At 39.7% G+C, this 27,904-nt stretch overlaps 1 protein-coding gene across 2 annotated transcripts in view; it reads right to left on the reverse strand.

Annotated features, from left to right (window-relative positions):
- CDC14A (cell division cycle 14A) overlaps nucleotides 1-27,904 on the reverse strand; it is a 133,047-nt gene that overhangs the window by 101,316 nt on the left and 3,827 nt on the right. For both annotated transcript variants that reach the window (XM_014599770.3, XM_006273727.4), the window contains exons 3-4: nucleotides 14,463-14,538; nucleotides 749-841 (exon numbers count right to left, since the gene is read on the reverse strand). In XM_014599770.3, the coding sequence (XP_014455256.2) occupies nucleotides 749-841; nucleotides 14,463-14,538 (169 nt within the window). The remainder of the gene's footprint in view (nucleotides 1-748; nucleotides 842-14,462; nucleotides 14,539-27,904) is intronic.

The following is a 27,904-nucleotide window of genomic DNA, read 5'->3' on the forward strand; positions in this document are numbered from 1 at the left end:
CAGTTTATCTTGAGAACAGAACCCAATAGCCAGTATTTACCACCAAGCTTGAGGCAGTAATTGTGATCAGAGTGTAACGTGTTCAGTTAAGGCAGACAACAGGCATCACAGCTTGTAACATAAAAGTCATCTCAGTCTATCTGACAATTAATGTGGTTCTAGACTGGCCTCTTCAGCTAGTACTGCTCTTGGCAGACCAGTCTTCTCTTTCTCTCTTCCTCCATACCAGTACCACACCCCTCCTCCCCAGCAGATGCTACAATCCTAGGCCCTGTGAACAGCCTGAAATATGGTTTTGATGCATGTTGCATTGAAGGAAATGGAACTGGGGAGAGTTAAGAGATCTTATATATGGAGTGTGCACATATTTTCAAGGTGCCTTTCCCTGTAATGCCATAGAAGACTCGTCTGTACAACACATCATGATTAGTCTCTTCATACCCTTGCTAAATCCAATCTTACTTCCCAATCTCAGTGAGGATGCAATGATATACAAGGTGTACTCTCCTGTAAGTGTAAGGATGAGGGAGATTCAAAGGAGTTTAATCACCCAAGACTCCTGTGGGATTACTGTGAAAAACTGGACTCCCCTTACACCTGGGCCAGATTTAAATTTTCAAAGCTAGGTTACATAGAGCCTGAATGACAAACTAGCTAATTCACTAAACACTATATACTTAGCCTCAATTTTACATGGTAGTAAAGGCAGGAAAGAATAGAGATATACATACAAAAAGGTGATACTTACAGCATATGAACCTATTAAAAATGCTGCATTTGCTCTTTTTCGTTGGTCAAAACTGGTGTAGTGAACTATTTTCTTTCTTGAAAGACTGAAAGACTGTTTAAAAAGAAACAAAAAAAGACATATCAGCTAGTTTAGTTGCAATAAGACACAGTACTTATGAGAAGCCAGTATTTAGAGAAATTAGTTTGCCCTCACTAAATAGAAACCTGAAAAAAATTAAAATGTTCTTTAAACATCAAAAGAAAAAACCGGTTAGAAGTATCAACCTGCATAGTATATATTTACACCTTTTTACGTTAAACAGCTTGATTACTTTAACATAAAGTTATCATATGAAACACAACTATTTAGCATAAAAACGTTTCTAGTGATTAACCACTTAATTCTACAATTAAACATTTTTATAAAAGCTAAAAACTTAATTTTTTAAAAAATGAATAGTAGAAGTATTAGGAACCATACTTAATTTTTTTTAACGAAATCTTAGATAAATCCACAAATAAGAGAGTTAGGGGCTGGGGCAGGGAGTGGGTAGAGTTTTGAAAGTGTAAAGGAGTAATGCATATGCTCAGTCATAGTTTCATAGCAGCTGAATAGGAGGGGCCTGAACAGATCATCTAGCCTGAACCCTGCCACAGGCAGGAATGAATGCTGGGTTCACAAGACCCCAGTCTCCTCAGAAGATCAATTAATTCCTGTACATTTAATTTTAAAGTGAAGCTCTCTTCCTTCTAACCTCAAAGCACAGGGGTCACAGTCATGACTCATAGGTAATAAGACAATTTATAAGGATTCTCTCTCTAAAATGACAGCTAATATAAGCATGACCAATTTTCATCAAGTCTCAGCAGAAATGGAAAGGAATGGAAGTTCAGAACTTCAGCATTAGCATAAATGATACAATGACCTACATTGTCTAATTTACTCAGTGAATTAGTACTCAAATTCACTGTGCTCAAATTCAGGGAGGAAAGGCAGCAAAAGAGCACAGCAGCCCCTTGGGCCCTGCAGGGAACTACTGGACCTTCTGCATCTGAAAAGAAAGACCCACAAAGGATGAAGGACTGGATCCACCTCCAAGGAAGAATATTCTGCACTGGTCCAGACCCGCAGAGAGCGAACCAGGAAAGCCAAGGCTGTGACTGAACTCCAACTAGCTACAAGTATCAAGAACAATAAAAAGTCCTTTTTTTAGATATGTGGGGAACTGCAGGAAAAGCAAGGGCAGCATCAGACCCCTGCTAAACCAGATGGGACCACTGACAACCGATATCCAGGAAAAAGCCAACTTGCTAAATGGGTATTTGCATTGGTTTTTCACCAGTCCCAAGGGGCACCCCTGCCCATTACAGGACAGGAACGCTGGGGTGAAGGCAATTCCTTACCCTCCATCAATGCTGACCTTGTGAAGGAACACCTTGAGAGGGTGAAGGAACACCTTGAGAGGCTGAACACCTTCAAGTCAGCCAGCCCTGACAGTTTACACCCCAGGGTACTCAAGGAGCTGGCAAGCATCATAGCTCAGCCCCTGACATGGATCTTTGAGAGCTCCTGGCACTCCGATGAAATGCCCAAAGATTATCAAAGAGGCCATCTTAACAGATGACAACATCCTGAGGGATAGCCAGCATGGGTTTGTTGTGGGTAGGTCTTTCTTGACCAATCTTATTTCCTTTTACGACCAGGTGACCTATCACCTGGACAAGGGAGAAGAGATTGATGTTGTATATCTTGACTTTAAAAAAAGCCTTCGATCTGGTATCCCACGATCACCTCTTGGCAAAACTGGCTAAACTGCAGCCTCGGCTTCACCATGATCCGCTGGCTGAAAAATTGGCTCTGTGGTCGGACCCAGAAGGTGGTGATTGACAGAATTCAATCGCCGTGGTGCCCTGTGACCAGTGGGGTCCCTCAAGGCTCTGTCCTTGGACCCATATTATTCAACATCTTCATTAACGATGTGGACATTGGAGTCAGAAGCAGATTGGCCAAGTTTGCCAACAAGACCAAACTTTGGGGTAAAGCATCCACACCTGAGGGCAGGAGGGTGATCCAGACTGACCTTGACAGGCTCAGGAAATGGGTGGACAAGAACCTGATGGTGTTTAACACTGAAAAATGCAAGGTTCTCTACCCTGAGAAGAAAAACCCGCAGCATGCTTATAGGATTGGCAGTGGTATGCTGGCTAGCACTATGGACAAAAAGGATTTGGGGGTCATGACTGACCACAAGATGAACATAAGCCTACAATGCAATGCTGCGGCTAGTAAAGCGAGCAAAATGCTGGCTTGCATCCATAGACGCTTCTCAAACAAATTGCAGGGTGTCATTCTCCCATTGCATTTGGCCTTGGTGAGGCCACAGCTGGAGTACTGCATCCAGTTTTGGGCTCCACAATTCAAAAAAGGATGTGGAGAAGCTTGAGAGAGTGCAGAGGAGAGCCACGCGCATGATCAGAGGTCAGGAAAACAGACCTTATGATGAGAGGCTAAGAGCTATGGGACTCTTCAGCCTGGAAAAGTGCAGGCTCGGGGGTGATCTGGTGTCCACCTTTAAGTTTATTAGGGGTTCTCAACAGGATCTGGGGGAATGCCTGTTCACCAGAGCGCCCCAAGGGATGACAAGGTCAAATGGTCACAAACTCCTTCAGGACCATTGCAGGCTGGACATAAGGAAGAACTTCTTTACAGTCCGAGCCCCCAGGGTCTAGAATAGACTGCCGCCGGAGGTGGTTCAAGCACCTACTTTGAACACCTTCAAGAGAAATGTGGATGTTTATCTTGCTGGGATCCTATGACCCCTGCTGACTTCCTGCCCCTGGGGCAGGGGAAAGGACTCGATGATCTTCCAAGGTCCCTTCCAGCCCTAATGTCTATGAAATCAATTGATGAGTATTGCCACATTGATACTTATGAATGACAATTTAATTAATTTGTGGTATGCCTTCTCCAAACATGTAAATTTCTACAGTATTTCTGCAACTGTTTCAAGTGATGTTTATGAACAAACATTGTGTTCAGAGGAAGCAAATTTCATTACAATTCAATAGGTTTCTAAAGATTTAAGACTAAAATGAAAGTTGGACAGCCCTGTTCTAATCTAAGTGGCTGAGAGTTGCATGTTTTGAACTGCTGCAGCGAGGGCCATATGCCCCACAGGCCACAACAACACAAGCCATGGGACCCCCAAGCTGCATGCCACATGGGCACCCCCCACACTCAGCCCTCCCCTCCTCTACTGTGAAAGTGCTTAGGCCCCAACCCTCAACTTCCTGGCTGTAGCCCCCACCCTCCCTCCAACCCCCAGCCACGAGCTAACCCTGGCAGCACAGGCTGCACCATGCTGCCTTGCCCCCTGGAGCAGGGGCAGGAAGTGGAAGCCCAACAGGGGAGAGGGAGCCTGGAGACCGTGGCAATAGCAGCTGGGTGAAATCTCAGGGGCTGCAAATTAACCCAAGGGTCACATGTAGCCCCTGGAATACAATTAGATATTTTACTCCTTCAAGTAACCATCACACCACTGATCCAATTTATTCAAATTCCAGACAGGATGACAAGAATTGCCTTCCTCAGTCTCAGCATCAAAGACTCCTGCAAAATAGTGGTAACTACCCCAGATGCTTTTGCATTACTGCACATTATCAAATTAACTAATGCTAGCCATATTTGTATATGTAGTGAAAACAAAAAAAAAAACACTGTTAAAAGCTACCTTGAAATATAAGGCTTTCATATAAATTTGATAATTTCTGTAGTTTAAGAATTTATTAAAAAAAAATCTGACAAATTTAAGAAAAATTATGTTTGCATTACAAAAAGCCTCTTATGTCTATCCCTATAGGAATAGCTCCTAAGAGTGGATCTGTCTGTACATTATGATAAGCTGGCCTTATTCTCCCCTGCTTCCACAGGTGGATAAACTGTGATTTAAATTAATGCGACTGCAGCACATCTAAATGGGACTATAATCCTCAGAGTGGGGGAGGCATATTTTGATTAGAGGACTCCCTTTAAAGATGAACTGCAACTTCCTTTATATTTAGTCACATGTATGAAAACTCTTTCTACAGTATGCAAACATCTGACAAGTCATACAAGAAGCTCAAGAGTAGATAAGCTTAGTTTTTCCTTTAAAAGTGACATTCAGTGTTATGTAATTGTGACTAAGCCTATTACATCTAAACCAGACAAAGTTATAGTTGTACTGTTAGACAAACTACTGCAATTATATTTTAAAGATCAAGTGTTAGCAACAGTTTGTATTTAATCTGAATTACAGCTTTTTCTGTATTCATTCTATTTTAAAATTATTTTAAGAGAATTCCAACTATTAGTCACATAAGAGCTTCTACTACTTAGAGGCATGCCACTCAAATTTTTCAGCCTTTTGGAGTAGGGATGATGATGAACTCAGCAGTTTGATACTGAGAACAGTACTGTTGTACCAAAGGGTGTCACAGGGAGACAAATGACCCCCACAATTCTAATAAAGATTTGACACTTAAACTTCTATGTTGCTGTAGTTTTAACTGCTCTTATGCTGTTTAAAAAATTAACCAATAAAACCCACAAGAGCTACATTTTAATCTCCATGACCCCAGACCAGTATAATGTATATTTAAATAATTTTTTTTTTTTTTTTTTTTTTTTTTTTTTTTTTTAACATCCAGGCTTAAAGCTTTAAGATCAGAGACTGAAAATTTGGTATGAAGCCAGAATAAACATCTTATAACTTGCAACAAAGCTAAAGATGAGGGAATTTAGGCATTTGAAATTATACAATCCAGTAGATTCAAAAGTCTAAAATTTAAACAAACCATTATGACCATGTCTGCCTTTGTACCAATACACTTAAAATTTATTAATTTAGGAACAACTTGACAATTAGTATTAGCCGAAGAGATACTGTTATAAGACAGTATTACCCTAGGCATCTGGATGTAACAGTACTTTAATTAAAACTTCTAAATTCAGTTAGATTCCAGTTTGACCACTACTGTGACAGACATGCAGATTAGCATTAAAAATGCAACAGATCACATCTTTCTATTCTATTAATAAATTAAGCCACTTAGGGCATGTCTATACCACTTCTTTGCTGTGCCCAGGAGTGCAACTTTGAAGTATTCCCACCCATTTGCTCCCACTGTGAGCAAACGAAATCCAGGTAATGAGTCTATGTGGCTGCCTTAGAGAATCCCTGAGCACACACCAACAAGCAGGTCTGTAAGAGATCAGTGCTCAGCATGTGGTTTAAAACTGCTCTAAGGCAGTTTCATTGCCTCATCTGCAAAAGCTAGAGAATGCTGAGAGGGACCAAGTGGCTAGGACACGCTTCACGGCAGTGTCCAAAGTGTGGTGTAGGTCTACACTGTAGTCTGCCTTTGATCTGAATCCTGGGGGCTGGTTCATGGAACAAAAATTTAAATTAAGCAAAGCCCTCACATCTATATAGCTCTATAAAGAGAGGCAGAGTTTCACCTGCAGGGATCATCTTCTACTACTATGGTTTTAGTTATCCTAAATTAAAACAGGTTGATGATTTGGAAAGAAGAGCTGCAGTTAAACTTTCAGATTTTTTTTTTTTTTTTTTACTTACAGAAGTAAAGAACTGAACACTAATTAGTGTCATGCACCAGTTCTTTTTAAAAATGTTAAAAAAAATTGTACAGAGTAAGAATGCTTTCTCTTGGTGGCCTGGCTGAAACTTAATGAAGCTTACATGTAGCAAAAACAAAAACTTAAAGCCAGGGATAGTAAAAATAAATATACTAAGAAACACTTGGTTAAGCTTTCCATATCAAGCTCTTCAACTGAACACACGTATGTTTATTTGACAAAAAGAAAAAGATCTTAAGTATGTCAGGTTCACTCAGCACAAAATGACTAAGGTGCCATACATTCTCAGAGAAACCTGTGCTCAGATTACTTTGAAGTTAGACAAGTATTGAATAGAATAGTACATCAAGAGAAAGGGAAGCATGCCAATTCTTGTTCTACAAGATTAAACTGAACCCTTACTTTACACAAGAGAATCCCAGATTTCAAGACAAGTTAGTCCTTATTTTAAGACTATGCAAGTATTTCTTATTTATAATATTTTGAGGGGGGGGAAAAATTTCAACACAAAGTTTTGGGAAGTTTCAGCGTAGCGGTCAAAGTGAATCAGTGTTGTTAATAGAATACACAAAAATATTATTCAATACACTAGCAATGCTCATCACAAAGACACAGTAAAGCTTTTAAACAAAAAGGAATAAAACTGTACACAGAACATGCTTATAAAATATGCAAAGGTTACTAATAGCACTTCATGTATGAATAAATTAAAGCTGAAATCTAGTTTAAACAGTCTCTTCCTAAAGCTCTGAGCCACGCTTAGAGTTTACAAGTAACTTATTAAAAACATTTTTCTGAAGCTAGAAGTATTTAGCAGAATAAAAAGTGCCATGTTATTCCACTTGATCTATACTTGTTAGAAGGATATTGGTTCCTGTGCACTTCCCTGAAAAGTCAAGCTCAAAGATAGCACAAAGCTAATGTGCATTAAGCATTTCACCCAAATTGTATGAAAAAAAAGCAACTAATAGGATATTGTGATCAAACATTCTTGTCTTGCTGTTGACTACCTAATCAAGATAGTAGCAGATCATCTCCACAGGAAATCACTAATCAAACATTATAGCAAGGTTCATAGGCTTTTCTGTCATCAAGTAAAACCCCACAGTGATTTACCTCCAACTCTCTCTGCAAAGGAATCTTTGAATACGTTGAATGAAATAAATATATTAAAACAAAACAAAAAAATTACTGATGATCTGGCAACTGGTTAAAACAAAATCACTCCTGCCCCTCACTTCCAATGACTTACGTAGCCAATTCTCTCTCAAAAGACCATAGCCAAGCATAACTTCTCATAAGTCATTTTAAAAGTGAAAGTCATAGCTTATTGCCAATACATGCTTTAAACAAAACAGACATGATCTCAGCTGCTTTCCATTACCGTGTAACAAGGAATTAAAAGCCTCTAAGAAAGAGGGACATGAATGAAATGTTAAAGGAAAAAATGCTAAGAAATAATCCTATCACAATTTATATTTCAACTGGGAGAAATAGTAGTTTGTTAAAACAGGCAGAAAGGCACCACTACTTCTCAACCTACCAATACTTCTCGATATATTAAACACTGTTCCAAAATTCAACTGGAAGCAATTTTAAAAAAGGTGATGCTTCTCTAATCTGCCTGCACTCCTGGCTGGATATGGAGACACAGGCATTATTTCAATTTTCTAACAGGGCACTGAACATACTTGATAAAGGTCCCAGTCTAAAGACTGGAAATAAGATCGTCATAGACCTGTTCCTCAAGGCACCTACCTTAGGGAAAATGAGAGCCCAATTCAGGACTTCTCCTATACTCCACAGATGGAGAAAAAGATAGGGGTAACTTTGTGGGGAGAGATAAACAATCAAGGCTTCAGGCTGCCCATAGGTAGTTACTACAGAACTACCCAGAAAGCAGTCAAGGCTTTTCCTGAGTGGTTCCTAACCAGCTACTAGAAACTGCCTTTGGCACTAACAGTTCTCTGTCCAACTTGTTCCCTCTGCACATAGCAGCTACTCATCAGTGACCTGGGGAGCTGAATCAGTTACTCCCTCTTTTGCAACAGTAAACCATAAAAACAAGATGCATTATATTTATTGTTCCATGCAGGAGGTACAAACCAGCGGTCACATTTCTGCCTCCTATTCAACCTTTGCTCATCTCTGGAGCTCAAAGCTAATATCTTGCTGAAAATGGTTGGTTGAGGCTACCTCCCTTCTCCTTACACTATGACAACACATGTATGAGGGAAAAAAAGACACAAGAAAAAAACCTGGGCAGCATGAATTGCAGCAGAATGTTGTGCAAGCAGAGTGGCTCGTACTGAAGCTGTGTACACATTACAGTTAAATAGATGAAGAAAACCTTCCAGCATCCTTGTAGGGAACTACCACCAGGCTGTCATTAAAAATCAGGTTTAAAACAGACTACTAAAGGCATTTTGTTATATAAAACATTAATGCCATTTAAATTATGTCATATTATAAGACCCCACAAGCTGTTAATCTTTTTGGTCAGAACTTCTTTCCCCCTACTGACTAGCTCTCCAGACTCTTATGTAAAAGGGAAAAAAAAGTCAGTGCTGCAGGCAATCTTCTCTGCGAGAAAGATCCTGCCTAAGAAAGGATTTATATATACCCCATATAAAATGGATTTTGATTTAATATACTGCTCTTTAATCAACTATTATAACCTCATGCTACATGCAAAACATCCTATACTATATATACACTCACATACCACATGCACCTTTTTTTTTTTCTGGGAAGACTCCCAATAATTAGTTGCATTTCTTAAGTGGGGAAGCTGATTTTATGCCCCCTCCCCGCAAAAAAAATCCCCATTTTGATTCCTGCTCGCAGCAGTAGTGGCATGCTTATTCAAGTAGCTGAGGGAGTCAATTGACTTGAATGTTCACTGTTCTTCACTCCATAGGTGTTACCAATTGTCTCTCCTTTTTAGTCTTGATGTTCCATTAATCAAGCTAAATCTTTAATTTGGCAACTTTGCAGTCTTTTACCTATTCCTGGTCTTTCTCCTCCTGTTCAGAGCCTTTTCACATATTTTAGCACTTTTCAGTATTGGAGATCCGCTCATGGAGAAAGTCTTCAGCAGCAGATGGGATTTCAGCTTTTGATTAAATAGGAACAGGATGGTAAAATGAAGATTAGGCTCTCTCCATTCTTTATGCAGCCGTAACTGGATTTTTTTTTCTTTTTGGTCATTCTGCCTTCCCAAAAACAAGGTTCATTTTTCATTTTGGGGGGGGGGGGGGGGGGGGGGGGAAGAAGAACGGGACAACAGGAACTTGAGGTATATGAGCAAATATAGTAACACCGACAAATGAAGCTATCTTTCATCCAACAACTAGCATACTGCTTTGTTCAAGTCAAAACAAAAACATCCATTACAACCGTGAAGCTAAGCAGGATTGGTTTGTTATTATTTAAAATTTTTTTTCCCATTTTAGTCCTATGAGTACCACTGCCACCACTAGGTATGTCATCTGATATTTCTTAATCAGAAACCTAAGCCACAAACTGTATGAAATTTTCCCACTTTTTGAAGTGCTACTCCTGCCCACATAATAGTTGCAGCATTACATGCACTCAAGTTTATTGCTTACTGATTTTACACAGCTTGTAACTAAAATTAAAAAGTTAAGGATGCAAACATGTACTTGGATGCAACATTTAAAAATAAAAAGATTCACAGAAAATATCACTGTATTAGATTCCTCTTATCACTCACATAAGAAAGACCTTATTATTTCAAAGCCTTCTGCCAAGATCTATTTTACAAAATAATGTAAAACATGAGATCTAGGCAATGCAAATCAAAATTTAAGTCACAGTAGGAAGCTTTGCATTTGTCTTTTAGGCCTCATCTTGATAGGAAATAAGGGTGCATTTTCCAGTTGCTTTGCTAACTTAAGTTAACTGGAAGCAAATGAAAACCCTGATCAAGATGCCGATTAACACAGGCTAAGACATAGCTTAAGCAGCTGCAAGTGTATTAACCTGGATCTTAATGAAACTTTTCATGCCCTATGTTCATTCACCTGAGCTACCGTGCTGCATTAAAAAAAAAAGCATGTCTTTTAAAAAAGAAGATAGGACCATGCAGGTAATATATTACGTAAACAAGAAATCTTCTTTGTTCTTCCATTAAAGTGTAGTAATATAGTTTCAGGGTTGTTTCCTCCCTCTCTGAACTACCATCATGTAAAGTCAGACAAAGTAAAACAAATTTGTTAAGACTTGAGTAACATGATATAGGCATCATTACAATTTTTAAATTAATCTTTTGTAACAAATGTATAGTTTTTCTATGTATAGAATCTAATTATTGGAGGTATCATCTGAAATTCAAGTTTATCGTGGATTCAGGTAAATACAGTAACTTCCATCAAGTAATTTTGACAATTAATTGAGCTAAGATGCTCACACTTAGCAGTCGAGTTTCAGAGTGCATGAGTTGCCTCCCCTGCCACCTCCCTCCCCAAAATAGAATTAGAGAGAGATAAAAGCCACCTTAAAAAATTATTAGAAGTGGTTTGGGTAGACCATAGGGTCAGTACCCCAAAGTTCTGCTCCATATAATAAAATGGATTCAGCCTCAGATCTATAGAGCTTTAGTGCTGCCAGAACCGTTCTTCTGCTTGTCTTGCTGTAAAAGGATAAGACTCCACTCAAGGCTCACTTTACTCTAGTGTTCAGATTTTCAATGAGCTTATTACAGCTCAGATTTTTGCTAAAATAGACTCTAAGCTATTTACAAGACATGGCCTCTAGTTTCTTTTCCTGTAAAAACCAACTCATTTCCTCCTTCCATCCCTGAAAACCAACACTTTGGATTTGGCTTGGAAATCAGCCTCGCTGTTTGAGGAACAATGCTACCAGAAAGTAGCAAATAACCTTTGGAGGCCTATTTGGGTTTGCAACACTGTTATCTGCATAAAGCAAGACAGGGATAGGGTCATTCAATACCATGGTAATTACTCTCTAGTTAGCACTTGTTTTAGATCACTCTAAAATTAATTTAAAAAAAGAATGAAGCAAGCAAACATCCTTGTTGTACCACAGTCTGAGGGTGGGTAACTATTGTATGGGGCACTACCAGTCCCATAGTGCACCCTAAATGTGTTATTAGCTGGGTACCATATGGGTGATCACAAGAGAAGAAATCAAAGAGGTAATCAATACTCCTGAGCAGGATACAAATCGTGTAGTAAGTAAAACATTAGGTTATAGGCTGAGCAATAAGAATAAAAAAAATTGAATATATTCTTAGTGAGTGACACCCTTTTACCCTGTGACTAAGTGACATGTGGAGTAAGAAAAAATTGGTGTTATCAAATACAGATTATATAATGCCACTGTATAAAAAGACAAAAATTAAAAGGTAGATTCTCTGGCCATTTTGAGTTCTCAATTTCAAAACAACATTAAGGCTCCAGGTTTTGCAGCTGTTATAACACAGAAAGCAATAATTTTTACTAGACTTTATTTTTGCAAAAGGTGTAAAAATGCAGCTGTTTTCTTTTCAGAGCTTCCTTTCAGGGATTTGAGTATGTTTAACTTCACAGCTTGTTATTTACAACTTTATGCCTGGCATTGAAAAGACATACTTTTTACTTTACATGTCCAAGTTCCTGCAAGTTGTCTGTTCTAGAGTTCTGCAGCAGATCAATTTCTAAAGACTGTATGAGAGAAGCTCCCCTTCTGGCATTGCTGAAAAGCGCCACTGTGGAAGCTACCTTATCTGCAAAAAGTCCCAGATCATTGGGATCATAGATCCTGCTTTTCCAAAGCTGTGACTTCCAATGACTGAACATCTTTTTTCACTAGAAAGCCTGCAGTTCATAATCACAAATGTTATTTACCATTTAATTGTTCATTAAATGCAGGCAACATTTCTGTGTCACTTTATACTGCAGGAATAGAAAATTTTGAACAGTATTGTTAAAAACAACATTAGAAATCTTGTCTATACCTGAGTGAATAAAATTAAAGGACCTTTTGATAAGGCCCCTTTATAAAAAAAATTGAAAGATTACTACTGGACAGGAGGTGTCAAAACTTAACACTTCCAAAAAAAATTAACTCTTTTAATTTAGGAAAGAATACACTCTCAGGTTCAAAGGAGTGAGTGGTTTAGATTTCCTTTTACTGAAAACCTGTCTCAGTTCTTAATGAGGGGACATAGATCTCATCAGCTAGGAGAGGGGGGAAAAAGGGAACAAAAAAATACTGTTGCAGGATGCCTTTGAAAAGAAACATCCTTGGGTATTTATACACATGCTGAACATCGTATGCATCAGCAACACCATGCTGGAAAATGGTGGCGTGGCACTAACTAAAGCCCGTTTGAACACATGACGCTGGAGTCTACTGGAGTACAGAAATTACCACGCTCCAGCAGATTTGATTGAGTCTTCTCCAATGCGTTGTAGTTACAGCATATTGGAGAAGCCTCAATGTACATGTATAGGCACCCCTTGAAACTAAGCAGCTTCCGGAGGACTTTGGTGGCTGATTAAACACTTTAAGAAACTTCCATTGCACACCTTTCACTTTAAGGAAAGTAAGTGCAAGAATTAACCTCTCTATTAGATACTGAGGGTGCCACAGACTATTATTCCTTCTACCACTCAACAACAGAGCAGTCAGGCATCCTCTAAATTTGGCTTCCATCTCCAACACTAACACTTTCTAATTGGGCTGCATCTTCTTAATAGTTCAGTTGTGTTGAAGAATGTTAGGACATCAATAGCTGCATCTTGTCTACATTAAAAGTTGGTTTGTTACCAGGAATGTTGAAAAGGTGTCTAGTTCATTTTGCAGAGAACTGCTTTTGTTACTTAGAAAATGTTTTTCTCCATCCTGAAGTGAAGAAACTAAAATGGAACTAGAATTATATCATCTTGTTCTGAAAATGAACATGGAGGTAAAAATTCTGTCTGAAACATTAAAAAACACTCCATTTAATTAGTTGGAAATAATTTATTTCCTGTTATGCTAATACTTTCTATTACTCAACTGGTTATTAATCACATTTACATTGTATTTGGAATTTAAAGAATCGAGGGAATAACAAAGCTCAGTAAAGTGAAAAAAATCTCGTTGATTAAAAATAGAAAAACACCCTTAAAACATTTTCAATCAGAATCCGTTTGCTTTGTTTCTTATAAAGTCAGTTCATCTCAATAGTTTTCTGTATTTATCGTAAATCCTAGATATCTTTTTTCCTTGACATTTGGAGGTAAAAGCCGAATTGAGACCTACACGGATCATGGGATTACTGGTGCTTACAATATGCCAGCATTGCTATATATGAAGATGTTTCCAAAACTAACAGCAAAATGGCTGCCTATCCTGTATGTTTATGACAAAGTGGGAAACTACACAGCAGCAGGGAGCACCAATGGCAGCACAGTCATAAACAATGGGTACATTCAACAATATGGAGAAGTGATGTGGTCCAGTAAATGATCATTGCACAGAAGATGGTTTTATTTAGAAATTGCCATTAGTCTTCAAAACATCCTAGTATAAAAAGGGCATTTGATGGCTTAACTCTGCATCATATTTTAAATGCCCTGTTTAGGATTAAGAACACATAAAGGTCATCACAGAAGTTCAGGCTTTTCTATTCACAAAAATTCAATTCATTATGCATTTTGTTTCTGCTTGTAAGAACCAATTCACGCTGTTTTTGATCCCTTGACTTTTTTAGTAGTGGATACATTAACATGACTGTAGTAGTTTGCAGGCAGTTCTACTAGCAATAAAAAAAAAAAACCCTCAAGAGACATCAACACAACTGATAAGAATTCTGGCTCATGTCTTTGCTCACTACCCCTAACTTCCTATTCCAGGCCAGATAAAGAATAGGTGCATCCTCTGTGGTTGCCTTACTCAACAGAAAGGCTCAATTTTCAGTTCCTCACTGGAGTCTATTCATGGTAAGAAAAACAAATCCAGTGTCTAAAGCTCAAGGTTAACTATCTAAATGATGCTTGCATAATAACTGCTTTAACAAACAGAGCTGTATAGCACTGTGTTTATATTCCTGTACCAAAATATTTGAAAAGAGAAAATTACTTACCTTTAATTTCTTATTTAGTTTGCAGCAGTATCTGTATAACATCGCCAAGTTTAAAGGTCCAAAATCTCCATAGAAACTTGGGGAAAGGAGGAGAGGAAAAATCACATTACTTAGGGGAAGAGCTAAGCAAATGTAAATTAACATTTATTTACAATTGTAGTTGCAAGTCAATGAATTCACAATGTTCTGGCTGGACTCCAGTGTAACCAGGGCAAGAGTTTTCAATGTATACTTACTAAAACATCTGTTAATTCATTTAACAGAGAGGTGGTACTAGATTTCTATTACCTAGCCCTGTTATAAAACAGTCTTGGAATTTTGAGAAACACCAACACCTAACATGCAATACAAGCTCTCAAGAGAGAAAACAGACTTTCCGGCTGGGCCCACACATTTTGGGGGGAGGCGGGGTGGCATGCCCACAAATAGTAGCAGCACAAATTCATGCCTTTACTTTGTGACACAATGTACGCTCCTGTCCATGTGCTTTGCAGCAGGACACAATGTCCTGCTGTTCCACATGCTACGGGTAGGGGCTGGCAGGGTCACAGTATGCTCAAGCAGGGGCTAGCCATCTTCTGGGCTAAGGCACCCTGTGCTGGGGCAGCCAGGGAGCAGCACATGGAGACGAGGGAGCAGGCAGCCCAAGGCTACGTGCTCCCCCACCTCTGTAGGCAGCCCAAGCCTAGTGCATGTCCAGAAAAAGCATCACTTTTCTTAGACCCGATTCACCCAATATCTGTATAGATCAGGTGCTTTAGCAGGACTTTTATCTAACAGCTGATTCAATAACCTCTGCTGAAGCGCTCAATCTATACAAATGCTGCAGAGCCAGGTCAAACTACCGTGCTGCTTCTTCTGATAAAGTGAGGCTTTTTAATTATTTATTTATTTTTAACACCTATAAGCAGTGTATCAGAGTTGTGACACTGAAGTCACATTAACATTACTGAGGTTGCAAATTACAGTACGTTAAAGTTAGGAAATCCAAAACTAAGAATTACATAACCTTCACTTGGGTCCCTTGTGCTTAAGCAATGTAGATAGTCTTTATTTACCTAAGTTAGCAAAAGTTGAGAATGACTAGTACTTCCCCATAATCTTTATGGATTGTTTACTTTTGTAAAATACAGACAACTTTCTATTCACTAAGATTTTATCCTGAATTAAAAGGACTCTCTCTTCTTTCCCTACAGAAGAGAAGGCCAAAAAAGAGTGAATTTTCTGTGGGGTTTGGGGGTGGGGGGGGGGGGTGGTTGTGTTTTTTTAAAGTAAAATCTGACATCTATTTTTGGACAAAGGTTAAAAAATATACCCCCAAAGGCAACATTTGAGACACTAAACAAGAAGTTACAAAAGACCCATTAAGCAACACTTGAAGGGTTTATGCTGCTCCCAGAAAGTCATCTATTGTAGTTTCTCCACCACTTATTCACAGGATAATGCCATTCTCCCACATCCACCATCTCAGCTTAGTCTTCTGCTGCCATACGTGGTGAGGGGAGAAAAGAGTGAATAGCTTGTCCATTGGAGGGGATGGGGATGAAGAAGAGAAGAAAGGACTAATACAGAGACTGGCAACCTACAACCTGTGGCCAAGATTCAGCCTACAAAAGGAACTGGAGGTGGCCCACAAAGGTCTGGTCCAGACTGCACTTTATTAAGGGTGTGCCAGTTCCCCAGCCATTTGATCCAGTTTGCATATTGCTCATGGGGCGACAATCCCCTAGGAGGGACGAGGGGGGTGAGGGAAGACTACAGCCAACTGCTAGAATATCCCTCTGCATGGGCTCTTCCTTGCTGCACCCTCTGCCCACTCTCACTGGAGCTGCCAGAGAGGAATGATCAGGGGTGGATCCAAGGGTGGAGTGGCAGCGATGCAGTCACATGCCTCTTTGATTTCTGGTCCACCCAAAGTTTAAAACCAACTGCCTGGCAGTGGCAGCAGCATTTCTATTCAGGCAGAGGTGAGGGAATCAATTGACTTCATAGTTCGTTATAATCTATATGATTCTTTCTAAACTATTTTTCATGAGCGTTTATGACTTTCTCCTTTTTAATGGTATTGCTATTCTGTTAATCAAGTCATCCTTCCTTCTACAGTTCTGCTGTCTGTTGGCTGCTGGCAATGCAGCTCTTATTTTTACAGCCCTGCGTACTTTTTAACTCTAGCTAAAAATATTAACTCCAGTATAGAAATATTAACTCAGATGAACATTAACTCAGGTGAAGAAGTGTTCAGTAAACCACGGGCTACACCGTCAAGATTTTTAAGGAGGGTAGATTTCGTTTTACAAATCTCAAAAATGTACTTCTAATTCTACAGAACTCACAAAACAACATTTTAATTTTTTTTGGCTAGAGTGTTCCATTTTATGCATATGATATAGCAAGTTAAATGCTCAATAGTTATATTTGTTTTTATTTTGATCTTAATCTCTAGGCTCCCAGCATACTACTGAAGGTTATAGTTGTTTTTTTATTGGAGAGAAGAGTGCTGAGTCATATGTAATGATGCACCACACTATCTGCACCCCCTTTGCAAAATTCTAGATCTGCCCATGGGAATCGCAGCCCATGGTGCTGACCAGATTGTAATCTGCCAGCCCACATTTACAACAGATACTAGATCAGGGTTTGGCAACTTATGTGCCCTATTGAAAAAAAAAAGACATGGGAAAGGGTACAGAAACGTCAATCCATGAGTGGGATTTCCTCTCCAACCCACACACCTAGTTTGGTCATCACTGAAAAAAGCTTTTCTTCTAGAACACTAATAATTCAATAAGTCATTATGTTAATAACAATGAAATACATCTATTTTAGTTTATGCATTACTTAAATTATACTTTTTTTTTTTTAATTGGAGACTTAAATACGTTATCAGAAGTATTACTACTATTAAATCTGTCCTTGTAGTGTTATCATCACCATAATGATCCAAGAAGGAGGACCTATTTGGTAATAACTTTTATCAGGCCAACTACATAGTTGGCAAAAATGTTGCTACACAAGTTTTGGGGCAAAAAATGCCCTTTTTCAGGACATAACTCTGTCCTGGACAGTTCATAATATTATTATATTTTGTATTCAATAGGGGTGCACCGATAAAGATTTTCTTGGCTCATACCAATAGCCGATTATTAACCAGCAATATCAGCCAATACCATTTCAATAGCCATTCCACAGGAACGTAGCCCGGCAGCTTATAGAGCAGCGTTCTGCTGGTAAATCTGTTGGGGGTGGGGAGAGGGGGAAAGGGGTGTGCAGGAGGGAAGGGGGGGGAGGTGTGGGGGGGTGGAAATCAAGGCCCCCATGGTGGGGGGAGGTGAGGGGGTGGAAAAAAGGACAGGGGCTGCCCAGTCAGGACAGGGAATACAACTCCAGGGGTTCAGGACAGAGCTGTAGGCGGCTCATCCAGGGCGTGCAGAAAGGGGAGGGCGGCTCCCCACCACTGCATGCACCCCCAGGGCAGGAATGGAGGACATGTGCCCCCTTGAATTTCTGCATGGGGCAAGGGCAGGCTGCCCACTGTGGGCTTGGGGCAGGCTCAACTGCAGGGGGCAGGCAGTCAGCGGCAGCACTGGGAGGCTACAGGGAATTGTGGGGTGGCTACAGCCACCCAAGCCCCTCCGTACTGCTGCCCCTGCTCAGAGCAGTCTGCTCAGCTGCCTTTCCCTTGGGAGTGCCCAGAGCAGAGGTAGCACTAGGGGGGCTATAGCCATCCCAAAACTTCCCGTAATCCCCTGCCTTGCTGCTGCCCACCGTGCGCAACTGAGCCTGCCCTGCCCCCAACCGCCCAAGTAGAACCCCAGCCCAGCCCCCTCACCGGGAAAAGGCTGGTGCAGCCTCTGGCCCTGAGCCTGCAGCAGGAAGCCCGCCCTTGCTCCACACACAAATGCACGTCCCCCATGCCTCCCCTAGGGGTGCACACAGCAACGGGGAGATGCCACGCCCTCCCAGACAAGCCGCCCACAGCTCCGTCCCATGCCCCACCCCAGGGTTGCATTCCCCACCCTGGCTGGGCAGCACCTGCCCCTGCCCTAGCCCCACTCCCTCCCTCACCATGGGGGCCTCAATCTGCCTCCCCACCCCCCCATCTCTCTTCCCTCATCCACACCCCTTCTCCCCCCACCTCCCCCAGACTTCCCAGCAGGATGCCCCTCTGCAAGCTGTCCAGCTGCATTCTTGGCCTTGTGCATGCTGCAGCTGCGCACATGCACACAGCGTTTAATTGGCGACATTAATCAGCTATACTGGCCAAAAAGTGCCAATGGCCAATAATGTTAATTTTCCTTTCATCGGTGCCTATCTGATATGTAACCAATATATCGGTCCACTTCTAGTATTCAAAAGTCTGAATTCTAGCAGTTTGAGAAGAGTTTGCCTTTCCTGACAAAACTCACAATTTCGGTGACAGAGGAGAGGGAGATGGGTATTTCATAGCTATTTCTTAGATCACAGATAAGTGATAGGGAAAAAGTTAATCAGTATTACTCATGTTTCAAGAATAATGGTAATTCCTCATTTGGTTATACAACACCCTCTGTGCAGTGTAAGCTAACCCACTGTACTACTGATAAGTGAATGTGACAGTGTGAAAGAGAGGAAAGAAAAGGCTGTACACTACTTGATGTCACATGTTCTTACATATGCGATTCTGATTACTTTCTTTATTTACTACAGCCTAACACTAATAAGAAGTCTGAGAGCCAAGTGACAGACAAGTATTTTGAAACCCCTTCTACTGTGAAGTTGTGTGTGTAAAGTAGAAATAGAAAACTCTGTATTTTCTTAGGTCAGTGAACACTGACTATAAAAGCCAGGTCCTTAAGTCTGTTTATATTTTCTAAACAAGCCATAACTGAAGTTTCATTTCCTCCTGTTCCACCACACATTATTTAAAGCATGTCTCAATAAAATTGTGGCATCAGTTGACAATGTTGCTTCTAAACTTAGTGTTAAAAAGAATTTCCTTTTGCTAATGTATTGAAGTTTCTTTATTCTTAAAATAGGATTATAGGTAAGAGAAACAGCTCTCACCCTTGGCACAGATACTAGTCTAGTGAAGTTTGTAACCTATACAGATAGTTTAAAGAATTGATCCTACAAGACAATGGTTTCCAAATTCTGTTCTCTATAATACTTGCTATAACCCTTAGAAAGCTAGACAGCATTTGCTCTTCTTCTCAATTGCTTCTACATGTGTCCAATTTCTTATTACAAAGAGGTACTTAAAGGCCCATAAAAACAGGCGATACAAGGCAAAAAAGGATCTTAGCCACTTCTGAACTGGAAAGGAAAGCAGCCACTCATGAGGAAAGCTGACCACTTATTGGGAAAAAAGGCAATAGGAAATTAGATGAGCAAAGGCAGAAAAAGGACTGCAACAAGGGGTTGAAGAACGTAACATTCTTAGGGTCAGATTCTGTTCCACCTATTAAGTACAATCCCATTTCACCCTGATCAAGCCTCTGAAAAACTATTAATGCAATAGGTGGATGGGTCCTCCTCCTCATTGCTATTTTGGAACTCAAGGGACACATGGTATATCTACTTTGGTAATGAAATATGGATTTTCAGGGACCAAAACTACGCATAGGTGCCTAAAGACCACTGAAAGTGCCCCATACATGGAATAGGATCTGGCTTTTAACATACAACTACTCAGTCTCCGACTACTTATCCATTTTTTTTACAAAGATGTTTGAAATAAAAATATAAAAAATAAATATTGTAGCTGAAAGCTAAGCTGTTTCACTTCAGAAATACCAACATGTGCCTCAAAAGAACTGTACTCCTACTCTTCTCGTAGACTGGGTTCCTATTCTTTGAGAAGCAGTGATGGACACCATAGGAGCCATTCACTATATAGCATCATAGCAATACGTACAGGATCTTCCCAAATGAGCCAGAGCAGGGTGTCAAATGGGGCCTACCAGCCAGACCCAACCCATCAGAAGTTGGGTGCAAACCTAAGGCCATGGCTTGCTACAGAGTTCAAGGCCCCTAGGCCTTGATGGACATGGCTAGTGGCAGCAAAAATACAAGCGGGGGGGTGGCAGGCATACTGGCCCTACAGACCTGGCCCAGGATGAGTTTGACATCCTTGAATAAGAAAGCAGGATTGGATGCAAATGAACTTCAAGTCCTGTGAGAAGCAAACGTGACAACTGAACAGAAGTTTCAGCATTTGGCCAGGGCTTTTCCTCCTCAATAAAAGTTATATTTTGTTAAAAGCCCCAATTATCTAATTGAAAAGTCAGTTAATTGGAAGTCACCATTCACTAATATTTTGTCACACAATTAACCAATGTATTTTCCATTGTGAGATTACCCAATCAGAAGTGCAAGAGAGCAGTCCAATACAGCCTGAATTAAGAGAAGGTAGGGGTTACAGAAAGCCATTTGAACACACCAAAACTAGGTGTAAGGTAGTGAAATGAAGAGCCTCTCCATATCTAAACCATTTGAAATTTGATTTCTGTTGGCAGAGGGAACATACACAGTCTCCATTTTAAAGAACATAAAACAACCTCACTCCTAGTCCTGGTACCCTTGGATTGTTAATCCAAAAGTCAGGCCAAGAAAGGATTTCAAGATGAGGTTTAGGGTGGATATCAGGAAGAACCTTCTAACTGTGAGGATGATTAAGCTTGGGCTTCTTCAGGCAGTCCATTCCTTCCAAATTGGAACTGTGCATATTTGGGGTTCCATTTATAAGTTTTGGTTAATATATCAAATAGCTGGAGTTACTACTATTATTAATCTGGCTCATTTTATTCTATTTTTAAACATGGCATTAGTCAAAGAATCATTGCCAAGATACAATTTATTAAGCAAGTCTTAGTCCTCATTTCAAGTTATCTAAGAATTAATTTCTGAAACACTCAGACTTTGCGCTTCAGGACTCTGTCTAACAAACCTATGCAGATAGAAGAATGCAGTAAGTTTTTATACCCTGGTGAATATACTATTTGTATACGTTTTGCATTGCCATTCCACAGCAAGAACTCATTAATCAAATGACTATTAACTGCAACTCATAGCAGGAAGGAGGGAAACGTACTTATTTTGCAGACTAGTCAAAGACTAATGGCAAGTCAGTAGATTCAGAAATATTGCTGCCATACCAGATGTATGGCAAGTAAGTCTACTACAAATCAGGCACCTCTAATTTCAAAACGACTAAAAACAGTTTTCTGTACTAGAGCACATGGCAAGAATCTATTCCTAACTCAATCCTAACAATGCCACCATCTTCAAGAGCTGCAGAAAACTACTGCACATTCTGATATCGTTTCAAGTTTGTAGGGACCAGCAATCGGCTAGGGCAGAAGTTACCACTTCCTTATTATCTTCTATATTACACGCACTAGAATTAGGAGGTGATTTTATTATCTCCTAAAAAGGACTTACTATCCTGATGATTGTGGCATTTCCACATTCAAGTGGTACAAAAGGCCAAGCACAGGGGTGGATCCAGACAGGGTGCATTGGTGTAGTTGCACTAGGGATGTAAAAGGTTAAACAGTTAAAAATTAATGATAGTTATACTGTTTAACATCTACCATTTACCTCGAAGCTCCATGCTGCCCACTGTTGGGAGAGTGGCTCCAGCAGGGGATGCCCAGGAGGCTATGTGGATCTGGGCTGCAACATTATGCAGATGCTGTGGCAGGGAGGTAACTAGCTGTTATCTGGAGGAGCAGAGTTGGGCAAAGCTGCGTGGTAGAGCCAAAACGGATTAAATAGGAGTGAGCGTAGCAGCAGGGCTGCCATCAGGTGCCATAGGAGAGGGCTGCATAGAGCCAGGCACACCCTGCCTCCTCCACAGCACCCCAGAGGGGATCCCACCTGAAGGGCATATAATTACAGGAGGTTAAGCAGGTAATTTTTTAAAATGCTATTTACATCCCTAAATTGTACCCCATCCCTTTCACCCTTGGGAGTTCTGGTCTTGGATGCACAGCAAACTCACTGGCCAGACAGTGAGCTCACCACCACCATGTCCTGTTCCTCTATGCCCCCTCTCCTCCCAACTTTCCTTTCAGCATTCTGGATCCACTACTGGCCAAGCATCTAGTTCAATTCATACCTTATCTTAAATTATATGCAAAATCAATAAGAAGAATCCCTTTTTCCACTTCCTAATAGCTAGAAAACTCTGTCCCTTCTTCTTAGAAGAATCTGGCCACAGCAATCACAGCGTTTGCCATCTCCAGTAATCTCTGGATTACTACAATTTCCTATACACTGAAACTGTATGTGGGTGTGATGCAGAGACTCCAGTTTATGCAAATAAGAATAGGCTGCCACAAGCCCTGGACCTCAATTCCTCTGTAAATTCCCAATCCTCTTCAAGACTCTGGTTCTTATCTTCAAATCTGTAAGTGATTAGTGACTCAGCTACACTTCTATTCATGACCTGCCAAAAGATATAGTCCTGGGATAATGCATCTGTGTTGGAAATAAAGCTTTCAGTAAAACGGGTTCGGCTACAGAACAACCTCATAATATTTCATCATAAAACAAAAAATCCACAACAACCAACTTCAAAACATGTGAAAGATGCCTCTCTTTCATAGAAAGCCGCTACACAATTTTACATAAGAACCTAAGAACAGCTATTTACTGGATCAGACCATAGGTCCATCATGCCCAGTCTCCTGTGTCTCACAGAGACAGAGAGTAGATGCTGAAAGAAAGAGTGAACAGGGAATGACCAAGGTTCTTTTTCCTCTCACTGATCCTATAAATGGTCCAAAGGTTCAATACAGCTATTAGATGCAGGAGGAAGAGAACTGGAGGGCTAGGGAGTGAGTGGCTAGCATCCAACAGGCATCAAAAAGATTCTGACTGTACTTCTTCCAAGCAGCACATAAGACATACCGAAAAAGACTGAATTTGAAAATTAAAGATTGTACTCTCTGAACTAAATATAAACCAAAACAGATCTCTTGTAGTTCACACAGAAGTGAGGAAAGGAAAATAAACATAACATACCATTTTTAATCTGGTCACTGGATTAAACTAGTATTTGAAGAGAGTTTTGAATTTAATAGTCCCATGTTTTATCATAATTTGGTAAAATTCCTTTTTTTTTTTTTTTTTTTTACCTATAATAGCTACTGGCTGTCTAAAAAGGGAATACCTTTTAAAAAATTATTTTAGAAGGTTTAAAGGGATTTTTTTGTATTCTGCTGCATGGCGAAACTGGTCAACTGATATTCAAACACCATCAGATGCTGCTGAAATAAACAAAGAATTCCCTGTTCTGTGTATGAAGTGGAGCTGCTTTGCGAGACAAAATTAGTGTTAAATTCTCCTTAATTCATAGCCATTACAAATTCCTGCATAACTATTACTACTGAGTCTCTACACTTAACTATGGTTTCATTTCATCATGTGAAATAAGCAAGTTTACCACTGCCATTTTTTTCCAGGAGGTAAACTACTTGTTTGAAAGCTTGTTTGAAATATCCCCTTTACTACTTGCAAACAGAGCTCTAGGCAGCACTAATTAAACCTTATTACAGGCTAAACATTCACTACTTCCCAATCTCAAAAACACAGGTTGTAAGTTATTTGTATTGAGGTTACTAAACTGATGTGTTGGATGGAAGTAAATTAACCTGGAGCCAACCATAAACAGCTCTAACTTCATATGTTCCAGCATCACACACAAATCATTTCCAAAGCTATTCAGAGTCTCTTGGCACTTTATTTGGCATTGTCAGTCCACACATTTATACTAGGATAAATGGCTGATTAAAGTATAACAACTTATGAAGTGTATCCATGCGCCTCATTACTTAAGCATTAAACTTTTTCAAGAAAGCTACCTCAAACTACAAATTGAATACAGATACCAACAAGCATCTGGTCAAACAAGTAAAAATCCTTGTGTGTGTTAACCAGTCAAGGAAGGGCAGGATGCCCAACCCATATCTGTTTGTTAAAAACTGAAGAACAAAAGCCACTATTCTTTTTGAAGAGAAAGCGATTTCTCAGTGCCAAACTCATTAATCAAGGTCTATCCAAGACAGGCCTTGTCTATCTGCCAAATGACAATCTTCCACAAGTTAGGGTATTTTTCACTTGCTCCATTATCTTAAAGGTGGAAACGACAGTATGCCTTTATCGGGTTAAGTACCTCTCGAGTACACATTTAAGTCAATTTATGGACAGAAAGACACACTTGTAACCTTCACTAGGCCAAAATCAGAGGTTTTGGTTTGGTTTGGTTTTTTTGGCTTTTACCTAATGCAATCACAGTTGGATAATTCCATTCACTTCTCCCCTCTTCTTTTGACAATGATGTTGGCAAGAGAACAAAGGCCAAATTTCATACAAGCTCTCATTCTTACTCCCTGGCATGATACATTCTGAGGTTAAATTATAATGCATTTAGGTAGAACACTGGCAGTTACTGTAATGAGATTTGGGACAGCTAGTATCTGAGACAGATTTAGGAAGATGTTAGAGAGTGTTTTGTTTTATGGAGGCAAGCGTTAAATAGAAGCAAGCGTTTGGTTCAGATATCCAATACAGAGTATGTAGTACCCAGTTCTCACACAGAGGCATCACTTGCCCAAATACAGCATGTTCAATGGTGAGATGCCATGTATAAAAACCCAAGTAAACCAAAATCTAGGCCAAGGAGTTTTGGGGCAGAAACCCACCTCTAACCGTAGATGGAGCATAGTATTCATGTACACTCTATCAGCTTCTAAAAAGCAGTGCTTTGAAGAAAAGAACCAAGGGAGAGAATGGATCCTAAATAATGATTAGAGAATATGATCTTGATAATTATGAAACTGACAATTCTCTGTCCAAATATCCTGGATTTATTAACTGAAATACAAATAGTGCATTCATTGGAGTGGCAAGGTCATTAAGAACTCAGAAAACCCTGTTAAACTTGACTTAAAAGATGTATAACTCTGTAAAAACCCCAAAGTCAGGCTATATCCATATACAAGAATGTATGAGCCAGTCAGTGGGATGATGCATTTATAACTTTAAGAGTAAAAATTCACAGTCTTACTAACATGATCAGTTTCATAACCCCAGCTGCTGAGGACATGACACCTATATCATTATGGGTGCCATAATGTTTACCTTATGGGTAAACATTATGGGTCAGAGATGGACACCCCAAGGAATCTTCTGTATCTAACAACCACCACTGTAATCAAGCTGAGGTATTCAAAACCACTTATCTGGCTTAAATGAGCACAGCTGGGTGTTCTGAATTAGTCAGTTCCAGAAGGCAATTCCTCAGCCCCACAGTGATATAGAGTTCGTTTTGAGATCTTTAAACTGCACCAAATAACATATGAATTTTCCTATATGTTTCTGGGGAGGACAAGGGAGACTTATTGAGAAAAAAGAAACAAAAGAGGGTGCAAGGGGGTTTGGTAGTCCCTAGAGATCTGAACAAAGAGCAGGACTTACATTTTGCTACACAATACAAACATGTATTAAGAAAGATATTCCCTTCCCCAAAAAGCTTACAATCTAAATAGAAAAAGCTTTATTAGAAGCAGCACCTAATCAAGACTCAGGAGAGTTGCATACTATTCTTGGCTTAACCACCAGCCTACATGATTTAGAAGGACACATGAATAAAACATGTATGGTGACCTAGCAACTGCTTTCTTCACTTCCCTACAGAAAACCCAAATTTTAGGGGGTTAAGGGTGGGAAATTGTTGTTAAGCTTTCTCTAATCTCTTCTACAGTATAAATTGTAACTGCACACTAACAAACTTCAAGGCAAACCTTTTAGCGTTAGCTAGTAGGAAGCAAGTCAGCTACAAGCAATTGCTACACGCGCTGTACACTTTAAAAATGTATATGCTACCATCACTTTGTTTTTAAATAGCTACTGACTTTACATCACTATTTTGTGTTAAATAAAAGCTACTATTTTTGCACCATTCTTTTAAGAAATATCATCTCTGGGCTCTCCATAGCGACTGAATTGCTAGATCTGCATTAAAATGGTCAGTGGATATCGGTAGACAAAGAATTGCTCATTACTAATGCAAAGTCTTTCGTTAGAAAGGCTAGCTAATTGATCCATTTGGCCAGATAAATTTGTTTCTATTTTAAAAATAACCTCTGAACTCCATAGGAAGATTAGCCCATTATAGAAGAAGTGATTCAAGCCGAGTTAGCAGATCATCAGCAATGCAGAGCCAAACTTGGAAAGGCTAAAGTAAGGTTTGGCACTGTTAAAACCTTAGTGCTTTAACTGAGGGGAGAAAGGACAGAATGCGAGAAAGGAAAAACAAACGAGAAAAACCTTCCAAGCAGTGCACGCAGTTTTGTAGCCCAAAATATTAGGGGCGTTGTACTTTTTCTTCAAAATAAGGAAGGGAAGAGAATCTGAGCATTGTGATAGTTCAGTCTCATAACAATGGATGAACCAAAGGACATGCTATTTAAGCTTCCTAGTTTTTTCTAATTCATTTTAGATTAATATTCTATTTGAATTTCTAAGTGTGTCCTGAATATAATGAAATAATGGGGTCTGTCTAATAGAGAAGTGGCACACAGATAAACCTTCCATATGATAATTTAATTGGAGAAATATCCTCTCTTTTTTTTTTTTTTCTTTTTTTAGGTAGCAGGTTAAAATCTTGTATGCATTTTCTTTGGAAGGCAGTATAAGAATGGATTTGTATATACATGGATCATGCGGTGTTAAAGTTATTTTTTTTTTAAAGATAGGATCAAATACTGCTGTGAATTAATAAGCAGGCTGTCATCCACCTAAACATTTGGCTAGAAAGCTTCCTGACCGTCAGAACCTCACTTGTAATAAATAATAATAGAAAGGTTGGCAGTTAAAATTCAAGATGTAAAAAAGCTCTACAGGATAGAAGGGAGGGAGATGCATACAAAATCTTAAGTTGCAGGCAGAAATTGAACTTGAAACCAATGAAGACCATCTGCACTCTCTAAAACAAGTTACCAAAGCCAAGCCTACACTAGAAGAGGTCTTTCTGTCAAGAAATCCTTCACTTTAAGAGGAAAGTGCTCTTTTTATTTAGACTATTTATTTTCAATTTAGACTGCTTAAAAGAAGCAAAAATAATTATATCAGCATAACCCCTCTATGCATCTGTGTTTAGTGTTTTTTGCTGTGACTTCTATCTAACGTTGCAAATGCAATACAATAAACAGCCTTAAGCATAAGTATGACTAAGCAGCCTGGCCAGCACATGCGGTACTATATGCATGCACTGGACTACTGAAATCAAGATTTTGTGGATTTCTCAGAAATTGTGATTGCTGGCATTACCTGCAAAAAACAGGCAATGTCTGTAAAATCCACAAAATCTACAAAAACGCATACTGAAAATAAAATGCTCGTTCCTCAAAAGGGAGCCAGCAGCCTTCACAGCATTATGGCCTGGCTGCACAACCCAC

This window comes from Alligator mississippiensis, chromosome 5 (assembly GCF_030867095.1).
Source record: "Alligator mississippiensis isolate rAllMis1 chromosome 5, rAllMis1, whole genome shotgun sequence".
Classification (NCBI taxonomy): domain Eukaryota; kingdom Metazoa; phylum Chordata; order Crocodylia; family Alligatoridae; genus Alligator; species Alligator mississippiensis.